We start from the raw sequence: 15,629 nt of genomic DNA on the forward strand, positions 1-15,629 counted from the left end.
TTTACCACCACCTCTTGGCAGGAATATGCGTTTGGAACTAGGTCTCTTTATCCCAGACCTTTGGAAAAACTGTGTGACTTGAAGTGGGTTAATAACTCTCATAATCCCTTCATTTTTTTCATCTGTAAGTAAGAATAGTAGCTACTTTACAAGGTGTTATATATTAGCTTTGTAGGGCTATCAGAACAATATAGACTGTGATTTGAATAATAGAAACTTTCTTCAAATTCTGGAAGCTTGAAGTCAAGAGCAAGCAAGGCACTAGTAGATTTGATTGCTTCTGAAGTCTGTGTCCCCGGATTCAGGAGGCTGCCTTCTTGCTGTGTCTTTATGTGGTCTCTGCATCTACCTTCTTGTCTGCCTTCCCTCTTCCCTCTCTTCTCTGTCTCATTGTCCGGATGTCCTCTTATAAAAAAAGACTAGTCTGGTTGTATTAGGCAAATTCTAATGACCCAATGTAAATCAAATATAATTTAGATGGCTCAGTGAGGATAGGAACTTGCTACCAAGCCTGATGACCTGAGTTTTGTCCTTGGGAACATGGTAGAGAGAAGCAACTCTCCTAAGTTGTCATCCGAGCTTCGCATGTGCCATAGGCTCTCTCTCTTTCTCTGTTACACACACACACACAAACCCACAAAATAATTATAATTTTAAGAGAGGTTAAATTTAATTACTCTTTAAACTTCTGTGCTTAAGTATATTATTCAGAGTGCTGGCGATTGATTAGGGTTTCAACACGTAAACCCTAAAAGCTATAAACTTCATTTCAAAATTATTAGATTTATAGGAAGTTGTAAAAAATTTATACAAGAAGGGATTGAAGTGATGGCTTGGCAGTTAAGATCACTTCTAGAGTACCTCAGGTTCAGTTCCCAGTACCTACGTAGTCTGTCCATCTGGCTGTCTAAGGAATCTGATGTTTTCTCTTGGCCTTTACAAGCCATGTATGCGCATGGTGCACAAACAAACATGAATACACACAAATAAATTAATTAAAAAAATATATAAGGAGCTTCCATCTATGCATCCTTCCCTACCCCATTCAAATTATGAAATTTGAATATAGTATGAGAACCAGGAAGTTGAATTAATGCACACAAATTCTTTTTTTTTTGTGATGTTGAGGCTCAAACATAGGGCCTCATGAATACTTAACATTTACTCTGCTGCTAAACTATATACCTCCAGCACAGTCAGCAGAATTGTTTCAGAGTATACATTACTCAGGTATCATTTGTGTGCACACATGTATACTTACAAAGGCATGTTGGCATGCTTCTGTGCAGTTACTTTGTTTTAGTAGCATTTGTGACCATGCAAATCAAAATGCAGCACTGTGGTGACCACAGTTGCTTCCTGCCACCTCTTTGTAGTCATAACTATGCCTCTCCGTCAGAGCCAAGCCCTGACCCACTCAGCAGTTTTCTGTCTTCAGTGATTGTGTTAGAGTTAATGTTTAAAATACCATGTGAGGTTTAAATTAAGGCTAACTCTTGCTTGTGGAAATCTAAATATTTAAGGACTGTTTACTGCAAGACTTTTATTCTCAATTTCTATAATTAGTCTTTTGAATTGCTTTTGCGCTTTTGTCAGAAATCAAATGGATGCCTTAATATGGGTTTGTTTTTTATCAGCTGTGCAAATTAAATAAAGAGCTAAAAGTGGAATGTCGTGTTTATGCAAGTGCTGCATGAATGTTGATTGTTAGTGTTATTACAGTAAATGAATGAATGATGGCTTGTTGCTATGCTAAGACTCAGAGTCAGGGCCTCATATAGTCTACTGTTGCCCTATCCAATAACTTTATATTTTATTAAGCTTTTACTAGTGTATATTTGTTTCCATGTGAATGTATGACACAAGCTTGTGGGTGCCTGTAGAAGACAGAGAGGGCATTAGAGTCGCAGGTAGTTGGTTGTAAGCTGCCTTACATTGGTGCTGGGAACTGAATTCAAGTCCTGGAACACCAGGAAGTGCACTTTAACTGGTGCACTATACTTTCTTTCTTTCTTTTTTTTTTTTTTTTCTTTTCTTGGAGGGGCGTGTGGTTTTCGATACAGGGTTTCTCTTTGTTGTCCTGATTGTCCTGGAACTCACTCTGTAGACCAGGCTGGTCTTGCACACAGAGATCCACTTGCCTCTGCCTCCAGAGTGCTGGAGGAGAATTAAAGTCATGTGCCACCTCTCTTTTTCCTCCTCTTTCTCCTCCCCCCATAATTTTTAATGCCTATATAACCTAAAGACTAAAGCTTTACATTATAAAAAATTAAGTCTTTGAACAGATGTACAGCAATGAGGACGTTGACCTCTAATTATAACAATACGTATACATATTTTGATCAGAGGTAGAAATGTATAATATAATATGATAAAAATATATTAAAATTGCATTAATATACAAAATATCTTAAGCAGAGGTAGAAACATACACACAACTTGACAAAATAACTTTTCATTTGTATACAAATATTGTAAACAGAAATAGGAGCATACTCAATGTAACAAATATAACCTGAATTTGTATCGATATGCGAATTATCTTAGAAAGGACTAAAAAGATAATTTTACATATGTATCAGTATACAAGAATCTATACCAATGTAAATTGTCTATAACTAATAGTTCTAAAAAGAGTACTGTCTGTAACAATTGTAGACAGTCTCTGAGTGGGTTGGGTTTTTCTGAAGTTCTTATTTGAAGTTCTGGCTGGAGTTTGTAAGAAGGTGGACCATCTCAGCTATCCAAGTTGGAATCATCTTGAGCAGTTGGTAGTCCAAAACTGATCTTTGGGTGGTATTTATTGGCTCAATGGCATATGAGGTGGAATTGTTGAGGGACCAGGTGGTTAAGTTTGGGTTCTGGCCACGTTGGGTGCCAAAATTTAGGTGTAATGAAAGAAGTATATGAGACCCCAGAATAAAGGGTAATAAATATTTATTTGGGGAAAAATTCACAATAAGGGTAGAACTCTGTGGGTACTGGAAGGTGTGAACAGAACTCTGACCATCACCCAAGATTAGATAGCATGCGTCCCATTTGCGCTTAACAATCCATACATAGTACCTCAGACCACGTCCTAATTAGCCTGTACCCAAAAGGCTATTGGCTGAAAGAATTCCCACAATACTCCCCCTACTTTATTTTGTAGACTAAACACTAGGGTTGTAGCTCAGTTGGTAGAATGCTTGCCTTAACATGCACAAAGTCCAGGTTTCAGTGTAAGCACGTGATGTGTGTCTATTGGATTCCCCAGATTGGGTTTATGGATAGCTGTGAAATACCATGTGAGCACGGGGAATCGAAGTTGGGTCCTCTGCAAGAATAACAAGTACTCTTAACCATGAAGCCATTTCTTCATTGTCAGGAATACACTTTTAATAGGAGGGTGTACTGTACCTAAGTAATATTCCAGGATGGGTGGCTTCCAGAGCATTCATCTTTAGGTATCATTGAACATTCATGCTTATTTTCTGTTCTTTCCATCACAAAGTTTACTGGCAATCTCTTTGTATACAGTATATAGTTTGTGTATAGGTCAGGGGACAACTCTGGAGTCAGTTTTTTTTTTTTTTTTTTATGTTACATGTGGGTTTGGGGGATCCAAGTCCGATCACTGAGCCTGCACAACAGGTCCCTTAGCCCATCAGACTATCTCACTGGTCCTCAATAATGTTGCTTGTTTTCCCCTTCATTTTTATTTTATGTGCCTTTGCCTGCATGTATGTTTGTGCACTCTGCAGTGTCTACGGAGGGCAGAAGAGGGCATCAGATTCCCTGGAACTGAAGTTACAGGAGATTGTGAGCCACCTAGTATAGAGCTGGGTCCTGTATAAGAGCAGCAAGGGATTGTAACTGCTGAGCCATCTCTCCAACCCTAATAATGTCATTTATAATTGTTTAATTTTGCTTTTGTGGAGGTGAGACAGTACAGGAGACTAAACCCATCTGTTTGTTTGTTTGTTTGTTTTGAGACAGAGTCTCACTCTCTTCTAGCCTGGCTGGCCTGGAGCTTTTATTTATTTATTTTTTTTTGGTTATTCGAGACAGGGTTTCTCTGTGGTTTGGAGCCTGTCCTGGAACTAGCTCTGTAGACCAGGCTGGTCTCGAACTCACAGAGATCCGCCTGCCTCTGCCTCCCGAATGCTGGGATTAAAGGCGTGCGCCACCACCGCCCGGCCTGGAGCTTTTACATAGACAAGGCTGCCTGCCTCTGCCTTTCAAGTGCTGGGATTAAAGGTGTGCACTACCACACCTAGCACTTATTTATATTTTAAATTGTTGACTGAGGTTTTCTGTCCTGCCCAGTTCCTACAATCATTAAGTCCCAAAGAAATCACACAGAGGTCTACATTAGTTATAAACTGATTGGCCCATTAGCTCAGGCTTCTTATTAACTCTTATAACTTATATTAGCCCATTATTCTAGTATATGTTAGCCACATGGCTTGGTACCTTTTTCAGCGAGGCAGTCACATCTTGCTTCTTCTGTGGCGCGCTCACAACTGCAGAAAGAGCTTCTTCCCAGAATACTCTTGTTCTCCTTGACCCATCTCTACTTCCTGTCTGATTGTCCTGCCTATATTTCCTGCATGGTTACTGGCCAATTAGCATTTATTTAAAATATAATTGTTAGAATACAGACCATTCTCCCACATCATTAAATGTCTTTGAATACTTGCTTGTAGTTTTAAGGGTTTATCTTTTTTTCTTTTTTTGGTTTTTCAAGACAGGGTTTCTCTGTGTATCTCCAGCTGTTCTGGAACTTACTCTGTAGACCAGGCTGGCCTCAAACTCAAAGAGCTCTGCTTGCTTCTGCCTCTCTGAGTGCTGGGATTAAAGGCATGTACCACCACTGCCCAACATTTGTTTTTTGTCTTAAATATTTATTTATTTACTTATTTATTTATTATGTATACAATATTCTGTCTGTGTGTATGCCTGCTGGCCAGAAGAAGGCACCAGACCCCATTACAAATGATTGTGAGCCACCATGTGGTTGCTGGGAATTGAACTCAGGACTTTTGGTAGAGCAGGCAATGCTCTTAACCTCTGAGCCATCTCTCCAGGCCCCAACATTTGTTAATCTTCCTTCCTTCCTTCCTTCCTTCCTTCCTTCCTTCCTTCCTTCCTTCCTTCCTTCCTTCCTTCCTTCCCCTTCCTTCCTTCCTTCCTTATCCCAGTTCTCCCTCCCGCTTCCTGACTTCAGAATGTGTGAGCATGCTCTTGAAGGGAAGACCTGTACATGTATAAGGCACATGAAGTTATCAGTAAGTAGAGAGTTCGAACATGGAAGACACAGTGCTATAGTTGAGTGCCTTTCATCTTGGCTTGGAGGGGTTGTAAAGCTGCCTCTTGACTACTAATCTGACTTAGACATTATAATCAACAGACCTCTTGCATACTTTTGCTGTCATCTTAAATGAAAACTTCTATTTAAAAATCATTTTCCTTCCAGGGGCCACTCAACAGTGAGTCTTCCAATCAGAGTTTATGCAGCGTGGGGTCCTTGAGTGATAAAGAAGTAGAGGTAAGGAGCCGTACCTAAACAACACTGTTTTCATTTTCATACCTTTAGTCTGGACTCGGGGTAGCACATATAAATCCAGGCATGTCAGTGGAGTTGTGTACTCTTGTCTTGGTGCAGTTTTGATGCGGCCTGTCGCAGGTTTATTATCATAACCATTCGTAGGTCTTTGTCCATTTTACTTCTGTTTTTTTTTTTTTTTTTGAGGGGGACAGTTGGTTAGGAGGGCTTAGTTTTTCAATAAAGAGATTTGTACGTAGGTCTTTGTCCATTTTACTTCTGTTTTTTTTTTTTTTTTGAGGGGGACAGTTGGTTAGGAGGGCTTAGTTTTTCAATAAAGAGATTTGTAGTTCTATGAGTTGACATATGTCCTTTAAAAATTCTTTTTTTGTTGTTTGTTTGAGACAGGTCTTTTTTTTTTTTTTTTTGGTTTTTTGTTGTAGCTTTGGAGCCTGTCCTGGAACTAGCTCTAGACCAGGTTGGCTTCGAACTCACAGAGATCTGCCTGTCTCTATCTCCTGAGTGCTGTGATTAAAGGATCAAACCGTCCAGTTTGAGATGGGTCTTTTGTATACTCACACAGGCCTTGAATTTGAGATCTTGCCACTGTTCCTGTGAAGGCGCAAGTCATAAACAATCCCACACCAGTTTGGAATTGTGATTAATAGGGTGGTATTTATTTAAAGGGGAATAAACTTACAGATCACCGTCCCAGACAATAGCCCTCTGCGCACGCAATTAGGAAGAAGTCTAGTTGCCGGAACCAGAGCAGGAAGTAAAGAGAGAGAGGAGGGAAGTAGCCGCTTTTTTTAAAGGGAAAGAGACCACGCCCCAATGGGCTGGTATCTCGGCGGCTATTGGCTGGAGGAGCGGAAGGACCTCCCGCAACACCTCCCCCTTTTGTTTAAGTAAGAGAGTTCTAAACCTACTATGAAATTATATACAATAAATACAAATATCCTATTCTAACTAGCTTAGGTCTTATATAATAAATAGCTTGGCTAAGTCATGAGTCGAAAGTAACTACATTTATATAGTCTTCAACCCCATTGAAGATCTGAGAAGGGAAATAATGTTACTTGAGTAAATAGGAAGTGCAATCAAACAACTTCCAAAACATGCAACAAATCACAGAGACAACTAGCTACCTGGGCAATCACCCAAGGTCACGTTTGCAGCGTTGAAGCAACCAACTTTGGCTAAGGCCTAACATAACTGACATACCATTTTCAAAGGCAAGAAACTTGTCAAAACTATCTTACCCTGTCTTGGCAGGATATGACAGTCCTGTTTTTTCCATTCACGGATACTCTGTATTTCTCTCAGTGGTTGAGGTATGGGCATTTCTTTACCCAAAGGCCAGTTCAGCCAAGAAGAAAGGCTCCAGGTGGAGTGTCTTTGGTGCTCAACATTCTCTCGGGAATAGAGCGGTGTTGCCAGGAGCAATTGTGTCTCACTACCACAAAACTCTGAGTTAGACTAAAGGCCATTTTCTACAGCTCTTTTAAGAGGTTGAAGATTATCTATCTATACTGAGTATAATCTCTATGTATCTAAAGAACCTGATTAGTCTAATTATAAATGACAAACTTAGAATACTATTGATCTATATAATTCTCAATACCTATCTAACTTAAAGACTAAGACAATAAACAACTGTGAAACAAATGAGGACAATGACCTCCAAATATAAACAATGTACAAATATACATTGCAGTATGGTAAATATATATCAATACACAAGCAATATGTAAGTATCTTAATCAGAGGTAGAAATGTACACTGCAATATGGTAAATATATACAGTATATATCAATACAATATATGTCAATACATAAAAAATGTTTTTAAACAGAGGTAGAAACATGCATGCATACAATAGTCAATATAATTTCACTTTGTATCAATATATAAGAATCGATACCAATACATTTGTCTCAAAACAATAACTCACAAGTACCAACAAGTACCAATCTATTATCCCTCTTTTTTCTTTTCTTTTTTTTTTTTCAAATGATCCCTGAGCTTATAAAATTCCTTCCCCAACCCTCAACCGTATACCAATTATAATCAACCCCTAAATGATGTCCCTAAACCCAAGGGCAAACTTTACTGGGAGAGGGGACGTCGTCCTCTAGAGTTACTTCCAGCTGCCATGGGGGCGATGTTCTTTCTGGGGGATCCTGTGAAAGTAGAATGATGGTTAAATTTCAAGATTAATGTCTTTTAAAATTGCAAATAGTCTCTGAGTATTTTGTGCAGGTCTGGACAGAATGTTGTTATTTCGGGGCATAAGCTAGCCAGGCGGCTGGGAGCTGGGGTGGCAGGGAAGCGGCCTGCAGCTCCCACTACATTCCTGCTTGTGGGATCACGAGCATGGGTTATGGTACTGCCAAAATATCTTTATTTAAATTTTGTGACAATTGTAAATTATTGAGTACATTGAAAAGCTGATATTTTAAATAATTTCTCAAGAATTGTTTAGGTTTGACTAAAGGCCCCATACTTTGTTTCTTTGTTCCAAGAGCAGTACACTGCTTCAAGATTTGTCTGTGCCAGTCATATCTCTTTTGTATCTTTGATATTTTATATATACTGTTATCCTAATGTGAAAATTTGCCAACATTCTAATTGTGATATATATGATATTTCAGACTCCTGAGAAAAAGCAGAATGACCAGCGAAATCGGAAAAGAAAAGCTGAACCATATGAAACTAGCCAAGGTAGTAATCATTTCACACTGAAACACAGGGTTCTTGTGCACTTGGAATTGTCTAACTCCCAGCAAGTAATTAGTGTTTATAGAGGGATCCCCAACAACAGAGGTTTGTATATCTTAGGGAGTATCTGGCTATTGCAGACTTGCCCTTTGATACATACCTAACAAAACAGAATCAAGTCTTTGGAGGCTTTTGTTTTCCCTATGTACTTGAATGGTTTTCTCACCACAGGTTTTTCCTCAGACCAAACAAGAATTATGTGGGAAAGAGGGTACATTGGGGTTTAACTATGAAATTTGTTAGTAGTAGTAGTAGCAGCAGCTAGAAATGGTTTCATCTGCAGGACTGCTCTTCCATTGGAGCCCACTGGGATGAAATTGTAACAGTTCTATCATCAAATATATAATTAAGAAAAGTGTTAGATTTTCCCTGTCCTGTCTAAGGACTGGGATTCCCAATCTTTTTCTTCCCTTTTAAAAATGTATAGGTAAGTCATTCTGTCTTGTGTAAGGGAAGTCTCCCAAAGTGACACAATTGTGTGAAGTGGGATCAGCTCTATAGTTCTAATGATTTGTTTTGAATTTTGGTCTCTTAAATTGGGATGTGGATTATAGAAGAATTTTGTTTCCTGATTTTGTTATGGATAAATATGTATAAAAGAAAGTTTATTGCATTTAAAACAAGCTGAAAAATTCTTTCCATCAGTGCACATTCAGTTACTTTGTAGAGGAGGTAGAGTAACCTTAGTATACAGGTTTTATATGTTTGTTAAAAGTAAAAGTAAATCTGATTCTGGAGTTGACAGCACTGTGATCAGTTACTGAGCTTTTACTACTTAACACATTTCAGTGATGCATTGGCAAAACTGTACTTAACTGTGGTTTCATTTTCAGGGAAAGGCACTCCTAGGGGACATAAAATTAGTGATTACTTTGAGGTAAGTTAAATGTGGGGGTAAATAAACAACCTCCAGTGACTTTAAAAAACTTAATAAATCTTCTTGTTCATTTAAGGCATTAGAGAGCAATATTTGCCTTTTACTGTGATCTTGCCCTTTCTGTTTCCATCTTCATCAAACTAATGCTGCCCATCTCGTAATATGAAGAAACTGCTGCTGATTTGCTAGGTGTAAACTTTGTATCATGTGTCTTGTCTGTGATGATAGAAGAATTCATGTGTGAAGTGCACTTTCTCTTGGCCAGACTAGGTTTTGTGTCTCAGTGACTAAGGTATAATGGCGTGAATCTCCTTTGGTCCTTTCCCTTAGCCTAGTGGAATATGTCATGAGCTCAGCGACTCATTGTTAAGTGGTTACTAAAGATGACTAACACCCTCTGCACTACTCTATTTCTGCTTCATGTGTTTTGAGACCAAGAAAAAAAATAAAGGCGTTCTTCTCTCGTGTCTGTCCAAAACCATGCTTACTTTCAGCTTTCTACCCATGTTTTCTGTATATCTTGTTACATTTCTTTGGGAGCTCTTTCTCAAAAACCTCATTGAAAAGATAGATTTGACTTACATGGCATTTTCTCTCTAGAATGAGATGTATAGACTTAAAGGGGCCATGTATAATTAAAATCTGTTTGTATATTAATCTTTTACTCTCCTTCTGAAGCATGGTACTGTTTTGAATTATTCATATCCATTTTTCCCTGTTGGCCAGTTTGCTGGGGGAAGCGGGCCAGGAGCCAGCCCTGGCAGAAGTGTTCCACCAGTTGTACGATCCTCACCGCAACATTCCTTATCCAATCCCTTACCGGTAAGCACTCACCTGGAGAAATTTGCCACTGTTATATAGGAACCAGCAGCCCAGGAACACTGCAGCCGTCTCTCTTCCATTAATTACCCATGGGGAATGAGGCATGAGGGAGTAAACTTCGTACTATTGCCTATAAACCACTTACTAGATTCACGTCTTTTATTAGTAAGTCAATTCTGTATAAGAGCTAATCTATTCTTTGATTCTTAAATTGCCTTTAAGCCTGTCTAGTTCACTAGTCTGTCAAGGAAGTCATTTCAAGCCAAACATTGGGTTCTAAACCATTGCTAAATTTGAATTTCTTCCTTTAAAAAATTTAATCAGATTCTTATATTCAGATCTTCTAGGCTTACTCACTCATGTGGTAGAAAACCTGATGCTATGATGTATATGAGATAGGTTTGTTTTCATCCTTTGAGATTTCAAGGTTGTAGTTTTCAGCCAGAGGCAGTTAATGCTCCCTCAGGGGACTTTTCTCTATATCTGGAATCGTTTTGGTTGTTACAACTAGGGCATGGGAAGCATAGGAGGACAGAGGCTAGGGGTGCTGTAAGCATTCCTGTAAAGTCAGGTTAGCACAACCCTGAGGCAAAGTATTAGCTCACTTAAAAGTCGGTAGTAGTGTTGATGCTGGTACTTGCTGAACTAACTAATGTAGGCTTTTGTATTAATTTATTCTAGCACCTTTTGATAATTTATTGACACTTAACTGTCCATAATGTGACCAGTGTGTTTTTATATGGGATCTTAGGAGTTGGGGTAAAAGTAAATATAAAGGGGTTTTTTTTGTTTGTTTGTTTGGTTTTTTTTTTGTTTTTTAAGAGGTTGGAATGCAACTTAATAGTAGAACGCTTACCTAGAATTTGCAAGGCCCTGGGTTCAATCTACAGTATGGCTTTAACTTTGCCCAATATAGTTTTGTGGCCCAAGCAGTTTAACAAGTAAAAGGCTTACTCTGCCAATCCTTGGCAAAACTGAATGGTTTTCTGTGATAAAGTTGCTACATGGCCTAATAGCTCCTGCCTGCTCTTTGTTCCTGCCTACCTGTCTCCCTACAGCAACAGTCATGCAGGCTTTCTTGAGCACTGTGAGCATTCTTCTCCTCAGGGCCTTTGTATCATTCTCTTTTCTAGAACTATTCTTTGGCAGATACCAGCAACTTCTTTAACAGGATGTTGCTCAAAAATGACCTTAACAGAGTAGTCTCCCCTGCCCAGCTTCTCTAAAATAGCATTTCCTCACACATGGTCACTCTGTTTCCAATCTTGCTTTAATTTCTGCGTGTGTACGTGCGTGATATGCATGTATACATACATATATGAGTGCATGCATACATGTACACATGCATGCACTCGTGAATGTAGGTGTGCAGTTGCCACAGCTGCAGGCTGCGGTGTCTGTCCTTACCTTACAGGTTGTTTGAGATAGGATCTCACCAGCACTACGTGTTCAGGTCATCTGACCTGAGCTTCTGGATAGTCGGTCCCTGCTTTTCATCTCTATAGGAGTACTGGGATGACAGAAGCTCCTTAGCCATGCACAACATTTTTGAGGGTATTGGGATTTGAATTCAGGTCATCACACTTGTGTGGCAAGTCCTTCTGCCTATTTAGCCATTGCTCCACCCTGTCTCTGTTGCTCTGTCTCTCAGTTTCTCTCCCTCTACCTCCTTCTTTCACCTCCATCCACAAAGTTTGTTATATCCTTAATTTTTTAAACTGATTTCTATTTTTATAAGAATACAAATGCAGTAGTCTATAGTTTTCATAAATTGCAACAACATAAGGAACCAACCATTACTAGTCTTAAAATATCGCCATTGTGTTCCTTGCCACTTTAGCCCTTTCTCTCCACAGGCATAGCTGTTCTCCATAGGAGGAGTCATATAGTATGAATTGTTGTGTTTGGCTACTTTTTTCAGTATTACCTTTCTGAGATTTATTCATCTTGTCTTGCTTATTGTAGATCATTCATTGTTTTTAGTGTGTAGTAGTACAGTTTTACATTTTCTCTCTGTGTGTGAGGGTACACCTACTTTTCCGTGTGTGTGCGTACATGTGAAGGCCAGGAGGCAGTCTTGGATGGATGTCATTCCTCATGTGCCATTCATTTGTTTTGAGACATGATGACTCACTGGACTGGAACTTGCCAAGTAGGCTAGACTGGCTGACAGCGATCTCTCTGTCCTCATCTATCCAGTTTTGGAATTACACGTGTGTGCCACCGTGGCCATTTTTACACACACAGGCATGCACGCTCAGCTGTGCACGCGTGCAAGCACATCACAGAATGTGAGGACAACTTGTGGGAGTTGGTTCTACCCTTCTATCAGATGGCTTCAGAAGGTGAAACCTGGCTTCAAGTGTCCTGTGCCTTTCTCTCCCTGCCCCTTCAGTTTTGTCTTTTCGTGTTACTTTCTTTCTGTTTAGGGAGCTGGTGAGACAGTGTCTCATTATATGGACCAGGCTGGCCTCACACATACTTCTGCCTCCTGAATCCTGGGATTAAAAGCATGTGCCACCATGCCTGGCTGTTTTTGAAGTGGGATCTGGAGATCCACCTCAGGTCTTCATGCTGGCGGCTCAAACATTTTACCAACTGAGCTTTCTCCTCAGCCTTAATATTAGTATATTTTTATTTGACAGTTTCTGTGTTCTAATTTTTAACCATTAACTCATTACCCACCTCCTCCTGCTAAAATATTAACCTTGTGAGAGAAGACACTTTGCTATATTTTCTTGTTCATTGCTATTTCCATCTGTTAGTGTTTTATTATATAAAACTAAAGTTACTTTAAACCATTCCCTTTACTTGACATACAAGAGATATCTTGTTCAATTTTTCAGTCTCTAGCATCCAAAAATGCATGGGACCCAATGGCTTCTCAAAATTGTTGAAAAGGAAGAGTTGATAGATAAAGTGTCATTTTGTACCCCCCTTTCAGTAAATGATTCTTTTGTCTCGATTTTTTTAATTCTTTCTTTTTCTCTCTTTCTTTCTCTCTTCTTTCTTTTTTTTCTTCTTTCTTGTGCCCCAGCTCTACCCAATTAGATACCCACATTTCAGGATACTCTCCCATAGCCATTGCAGTTGTATACCCAGAGAGTTCCAACACAGCCAGGGCTACTCAGAGAAATCCTGTCCCAGGAAAAAAAAAAAAAAAAAGGAAAGGAAAAAGAAAAAGAACATTGCTTGGTATGCACCAGGCTCTAAATTTGATTCTTTATTTTATCAGTTAAGTGTAGGTATTTCTCATTATGATTGTAGTTGTCTGTTTCTTCATGTGTTTATGTTAAACTTTGCCTATGTATTAGATATCTTTATTTCCTTGCAGTTATTCAAAAACAATTTTATTTGTATGGGTGTTTGGCCTGTGTTTATATTTGTGTACCACTGTGTGCTGTTCTGCAGAGTCTAGAAGAGTGTGTCTGATCCCTTGGCCTGGAGTTACAGATAGTTGTGAACTGCTCTGTATTGCTTGGAATCAAACTCAGGTCCTCTGGAAGAGCAGCTAGTGCTCTTCACTGCTGAACTAATTCAAGGCTTTTTTCTGTAAATGTGTCCTGTCTTATTTTAGCATATCCAAACCATTATGTGGTCTAAATATTTCTGCTTATATACAATCAACTTTTTGTTAATATATTTCTTGGCCAGTATAATGTGGTTGGAGTTTTTCTTCATGAATTATATAAATCTTTCTTTTAAAGAAACCACTACATTTCATTTGTTTGTTCATTCATTTATTTATTTATGTGGCTATTGATTAATTGATTGAAAAAGTATGTCATGTGGCCCAGGCTGACCTTGAACTTCAATTTCTGATTCTCCTGCTTCTCCCATATTCTAGGATTCTTGCTATTTGTCACCACGCTTGGCTCTGTGCCTGCCTTTTATTCACTTTTATTTTTCATTATGCTGGGATTGAACCCACGGTCTCATGCATGCTAGGCAAGTGCTCTAACACTGAGAGCTATATCCCCAGCTCTCTGTGGCTGCGCTTTTGGTTTTTTGAAGTTTCATCATGTATTTTCTTACATTTTTTTCTTTTTGGTCTTGACTCTGGTGTTTTGGAATCTGTGGGTTGGTGTGCTTCCTTAGTTGTGAATAGTTATTGTCTATCATCCCTGCTCTATGCTGTTCTGCATTAGCTCCCTTGCTGCTTTACTTCATGCTGTTTATGCATCTTTGTAGATTATTTCTTTTTGCTGCTCAGTTCCAGATTGTTTCATTGTCTCTCATTTGCTGTATTGAATTCTTAGTTTTTGTTACTGCTTCTGTTTGTCTCTGTGAGGTCTTGGGCTCAACACCAGGACCATGCTGAATACTAAGCAAATGCTCTACTGTGAACTATCTCTATCCTAAGCATGCTACTGCTTCTTTTTTTTTTTTTTTGAGGCTCTCTGCTGTTTCTTTTTTTCTTTCAAGCTTTCTTTATTTATTCATTCTTTTTATTTACTAAAGATTTAAAATTTTTATGTGTATGAATGATGAATGTTTTGCCCATGTATATGTGTGTGAACCCTGTGTGTACCTTGTGGCCCATGTCAGAAGAGATTGTCCACTCCCTTGGCACACGGGTTATGGATGGTGGTAAGCCATAATGTAGGTACTGGAAACTGACTCTGAGTCCTCTGCAAGAACAACAAATGCTCTTAACTGCTGAGACGTCTCTCCAGCCCCTTTTATTTTTGAAAATCTTTATTGTGATTCTGGAGGTTGAACCACAGGTCTTTTTCAGCAAGTATTTTACCACTGCACTCTTATTTTCTCTACATCTTATACATGATTTTATAGTCTATTATACTAGCATCTGAGGTTTTAATCAGTTTGTTTCTGCCGTTGATTTTCTTAGTTTTTTTGTGGTTTTATTTCATTTACTTAGTTTTCTAGTGAGGTACTCAGTGTTAATGAAAAATTATTTGTGGCTGTGAAGATACAGTTATTCTTTGAGGAAGAATTTTTTAAGATTTATTTTATTTATTTAGTCTTAGTAGGTTAGTTTTCTTTTTTCTCTTTGGTTCTTTTTTTTAAATTGATTTTTATTGCGCTCTACATTTTTCTCTGCTCACTTCCTTACCTCTCCCCTCCCCCTTCAACCCTTCCCCAAGGTCCCCATGCTCCCAGTTTACTTATTTTCTACTTCCCATGTAGATTAGATCTATGTAAGTCTCTCTTAGTGTCCTCATTGTTGACTAAGTTCTCTGGGATTGTGGTTTGTAGGCTGGTTTTCTTTGCTTTATGTTTAAAAACCACCTATGAGTGAGTACATGTGATAATTGTTTTTCTGTGTCTGGGTTACCTCACTCAAAATAATGTTTTCTAGCTCCATCCATTTTCCTGCAAAATTCAAGATGTCATTATTTTTTTCTGCTGTATAGTACTCCATTGTGTAAATTCACCACATTTTCCTTATCCATTCTTCGGCCGAGGGGCATTTAGGTTGTTTCCAGGTTCTGGCTTTGATAAACAATGCTGCTATGAACATAATCGAGCACATGTCCTTGTGACACAATTGAGCATCCTTTGGATATGTACCCCAAAGTGGTATTACTGGGTCTTGAGGAAGGTTGTTTTCCTAATTTTCTGAGAAATCGCCACACTGACATCTAAAGGGGCTGTACC

General features: G+C 38.8%; 1 protein-coding gene across 4 annotated transcripts in view; it reads left to right on the forward strand.

The window, feature by feature from the left end:
• Positions 1-15,629, forward strand: part of Tlk2 (tousled like kinase 2) — a 100,789-nt gene that overhangs the window by 19,545 nt on the left and 65,615 nt on the right. For 3 of the 4 annotated variants that reach the window (XM_057773333.1, XM_057773332.1, XM_057773334.1), the window contains exons 3-6: positions 5,459-5,530; positions 8,182-8,251; positions 9,142-9,185; positions 9,912-10,007. In XM_057773333.1, coding sequence (XP_057629316.1) covers positions 5,459-5,530; positions 8,182-8,251; positions 9,142-9,185; positions 9,912-10,007 — 282 coding nt within the window. The remainder of the gene's footprint in view (positions 1-5,458; positions 5,531-8,181; positions 8,252-9,141; positions 9,186-9,911; positions 10,008-15,629) is intronic. The other variant, XM_057773335.1, reaches the window with a different exon arrangement.

This window comes from Chionomys nivalis, chromosome 7, assembly GCF_950005125.1.
Source record: "Chionomys nivalis chromosome 7, mChiNiv1.1, whole genome shotgun sequence".
NCBI classification, from domain to species: domain Eukaryota; kingdom Metazoa; phylum Chordata; class Mammalia; order Rodentia; family Cricetidae; genus Chionomys; species Chionomys nivalis.